Genomic DNA, 3,513 nt, shown 5'->3' with positions numbered 1-3,513 from the left:
CCCTCGCTAAAGTCATCCTAACCGACGGAATCAACCCCCCCCGGTACCCCCCTTTTTAAGCCCCAGCCGGCCACCACATACTACATCACAGAGAGACAAGAAGATCGAACAGGAAGAAAAACAATATTTCTCGCCACCATGCAGTCCGTTTTCTCCTCAGTTCGAGACGGCCTGGGTCCCTGCCACCCCCCGCCCCCCCTCATCCTCCCAACGCCAGCACGGAAACAACAGACGCCGACTGCTCGATATGCTACGAGCAGGTCGGCCGCGTCAAGCCCGAGGGCACCATTGAGTCGTGGCTGCACTTCCCCTGCGGTCACCGCTTCGGCAGCCTGTGCCTCCTCAACTGGCTCTTCGCCGACACCGTCACCAAGTTCGACTGCCCCATGTGCCGCCGCCTGCTGCACTGGGAATGCGGCCACCTCGCCGTGCCGAGCCCCGCGCCCTTCAGCAGGAAGGAGGTCGCCTGGTACGCCGCCGAGCCGCGGCGGCCGCTGCCCGGGCCCTGCGAGTTCTGCCAGGAGTGGTACAAGGCCGGGTTCCGAGAGCGCATGGAGCGCCGGAGCAAAAAGGTCATGCGACTACTTCGGGACCGCAAGGCGTCGGTCCTGCAGGCCATACTCGTCAGAGCACGCGTCGAGAGGGACTATCGTGATGATGTGTGGAGACACTGGTACACCGAGAGGCTGGACGAAGCTCTCATGGATGGAGACGTCTTGTGGCCTCCAAAGAGGGGACCAGCGAGGAGCAAGTGAGGAACCGTATCATCGTCGGTGGGCCATCATATACATTGGTCGTTTTCTTTTGTGCAGCATCATTTTTTAGAGCTATTGCGGCTAATATTTAGACACTAATATGGTAATACTGATATAGAGCTGGGAGCTGTCGTTAGCCACAAGACAGATGGGAGTTGGAAGCAGAATTCAGAGGCAGACGCAGCTGATGGCATCTGAAAAGGGGTGCGTGGCAGAAACATGGGAGAGGATGCATTATAGTTACGAGAGTAGCTTCAACGATAATACAGGTGGCGTAGCGTCGTCATGACACTAGCACGGTGTTTATAAGAATGGTATGGGCGTCAGGTCATACTGATAGTTATCATGAGTAACAGGGTGTGCACCCCTTTCTTTGTGGTGATGTCACTGAACGCTGATGAAATGGTTTGTGCCAGAGCAGCCACCACGCAGACATATCTGCTCGTTGTCCACTTATATCACTGGGAAATCTATCTTTGCATTCACTCCAGGCACTCATCCATCAATGTGAATTTGAAAGTGCCGCTCAGCAATGTGAGGGTATAGCGAGTTGTCCACGGGAGCTCAATCACAGATGCTGGATTCACACTCGCCCTAGAGGGGTCGCACTCGGGAGGGCCTATATCGGACGTTTGGGTGAGAATATGGAAAGATGGGAATCAATAAAAAAAAACGACAACGAGATTGAGGCTATGGGGCTCACCACCGTCAACGAGACCGAAGGGTAGATTGTGCGATGGGCTGCAGAAGATGAGAGGGGGTTAGACAGAAATGCCATCTGGGGTAGAAGATGTTGCTGAGTGTGTCAGGGGGGCTCAGAAGAGTCAGGTCAGTGTGCACTTAGTGGATGTTCCAGCGCTCTCCCCTATAATTCAGCCCCGCACTCACTAAGATACCCACCGTCTTCTATCGGCCATGCTGCCTCGCGCCTCAACCCTCTTGCTCGCTTTCACGATACCTCATCCACCCTCCGAGTCATCATCGTGACCGCGCCTTGCCAACGCATCTCACCGGCCACGACGTCTACGAGTCTTCACCATGCGATTCAAGACGGAGCTCAAAAATATTCGCACCTTTTCGAGTATGTTTGCTTCCCGCTTCCGATCACAACCAAACTAACCTCTCAGAACTGACTGCCGCCCTCAACTCTCTCGAGAAGATCGCATGGGTGCGCCTCGACGATGACACGGCACGCTTCACCGTCATCCCGGATACGGGGTCTCAAGTCTGGGCGTGAGCATACGAGAAAATGTTTCCAATGGATGACTGCAGGCAGCTGACAGTCGACAGCTCCCTCTCCATGGACTTCATGTTTGAGAACTACCACATCCAGTCTGCCGAAGCCAACAACACGATCAACCTAGAGCTGCCCCTGCAGCCCCTCCAACGGGCCCTCAAGTCCGCCCTGAACAGCACATCCGCCTCTCTCCGCCTCACCAAGAAAGAAGGTGTCCCCGTTCTTTCCATGACCATCACGACGACGACGGACGCCTCAGCCCCCTCAGCGGCCGCCGCCCACCGCGCCGCCTCTCTCGACGATGACCCCTTTGATGACGACCTGCCGCAAGAGCACCTCGAGACGTCGCTGCGCCGTGAACGCGAGAAAATCATCACGCAGGACATACCCGTCCGCGTGCTCCATCCGGAGACCGTCGAGACGATCATGCAGCCCAAGGTCCGCGAGCCAGACGTCCACATCCAGCTGCCGCCGCTGCTCCAGCTCAAGGCCATCTCCGACCGCTTCACCAAGCTCGCCCTCGCGTCGGGCCCCGCCGCGTCGCGCGCCGGCGGGCCTAAGCTCGAGCTCAGCGCCAACATGCACGGCGCCCTGCGCCTGCGCATCGCCTCCGAGGCCGTCGACATTTCGAGCACCTGGACCGGGCTCGAGAACCCGCAGCTCGACCCGGCCCAGATCCAGGGCCCCATCGAGGAGCACCCGAGCGCGCGGTTCCGGGAGGCGGGGCCCGACAAATGGGCGACGGTGCGCGTCGACGGTAAAGACTGGAGTAGGGTGCTCAGTGTTGGGCGGCTCGAGGGGCGCGTCATTGCGTGTTTTGCCGATGATCACGCGCTCATTCTCTATGTGTACGTGCCGCAGTATGACGACTCGGGGGCGGATGATTCTGTTGTCACGGTATGTGCTCCCCTTTCTTACCTGAAGTGCCAATTTCCAAGCTGACTTGAAGCAGTATTATGTCACTTCCTACAGTTTGTAGGCACGTCACGGTCACTTTGGAGCGGGCGTTTGGTTTGTCATGAGAAAGGTCAAAAAGAGGGAATGGGATGGCGTTGGGTGGGTGCCCGAGACCTGGGTATATTGAATCTTGCTTCTTCATCTTGTTTCCTGTGGAATTGGGCCAGCATTTAGGTGGTGAACTGCTTTACGTAACGATCATTCGAAAAAGACCTTCTTACTGATCCCGCGCTTTCGAGCTTTGTTGATGCTCTCTTGGTCGTTGCCGGTGGTGCTCGCGACTCCTGCTCCTGCTCCTCTGGTGGTCTCGCCTCTCCCGCTGCCTGTCTCGGCCGCCGTCGCGGCTGCGGCTGCGGTCTCTGTCTCGTCTGTGTCGCCGAGAAGAATCCTCATCTCGATCGCCGTCACGGTGTCGCCGCCTTTCGCGATCAGGGCTGCGGCTCCTCCGCCTCTCATCCGTCCGTCGTGGCCTCTCGTGCCGCCTCTCGTCATCCCTGTGTCTGTGACGCCCGTCGCGATCCCGATCGCGGCTCCGACTGCGATGTCTCCGCCTTCCCTCCTCTC

The 3,513-nt window shown here is 58.0% G+C and overlaps 3 protein-coding genes across 3 annotated transcripts; 2 read left to right on the top strand and 1 right to left on the bottom strand.

Moving 5' to 3' along the window:
* Positions 1–138: 138 nt before the first annotated feature.
* On the top strand, positions 139–755 carry VDBG_00087 (predicted protein; the record flags this gene model as incomplete). The annotated part of the gene is made up of 2 exons (XM_003008360.1): positions 139–175; positions 232–755. The coding sequence occupies 2 exons, from the start codon at positions 139–141 to the stop codon at positions 753–755; spliced, it is 561 nt and encodes a 186-aa protein (XP_003008406.1).
* A 1,038-nt stretch (positions 756–1,793) lies between these two features.
* VDBG_00086 (checkpoint protein hus1) lies at positions 1,794–2,971 on the top strand (the record flags this gene model as incomplete). Its single annotated transcript, XM_003008359.1, has 4 exons — positions 1,794–1,836; positions 1,883–1,988; positions 2,046–2,889; positions 2,945–2,971. The coding sequence occupies 4 exons, from the start codon at positions 1,794–1,796 to the stop codon at positions 2,969–2,971; spliced, it is 1,020 nt and encodes a 339-aa protein (XP_003008405.1).
* Positions 2,972–3,166: 195 nt separating this feature from the next.
* On the bottom strand, positions 3,167–3,511 carry VDBG_00085 (predicted protein; the record flags this gene model as incomplete). The annotated part of the gene is made up of 1 exon (XM_003008358.1): positions 3,167–3,511. A coding segment is annotated over one exon (345 nt), but the record flags the coding sequence as incomplete, so codon positions are not given.
* Between the last annotated feature and the right edge of the window lie 2 nt (positions 3,512–3,513).

The sequence above is a fragment of the Verticillium alfalfae genome, genomic scaffold (genome assembly GCF_000150825.1).
Source record: "Verticillium alfalfae VaMs.102 supercont1.1 genomic scaffold, whole genome shotgun sequence".
In the NCBI taxonomy this organism is placed as follows: domain Eukaryota; kingdom Fungi; phylum Ascomycota; class Sordariomycetes; order Glomerellales; family Plectosphaerellaceae; genus Verticillium; species Verticillium alfalfae.
The sequence above is the reverse complement of the archived record's forward strand: the minus strand, read 5'-3'. Positions and strand labels throughout refer to the sequence as shown.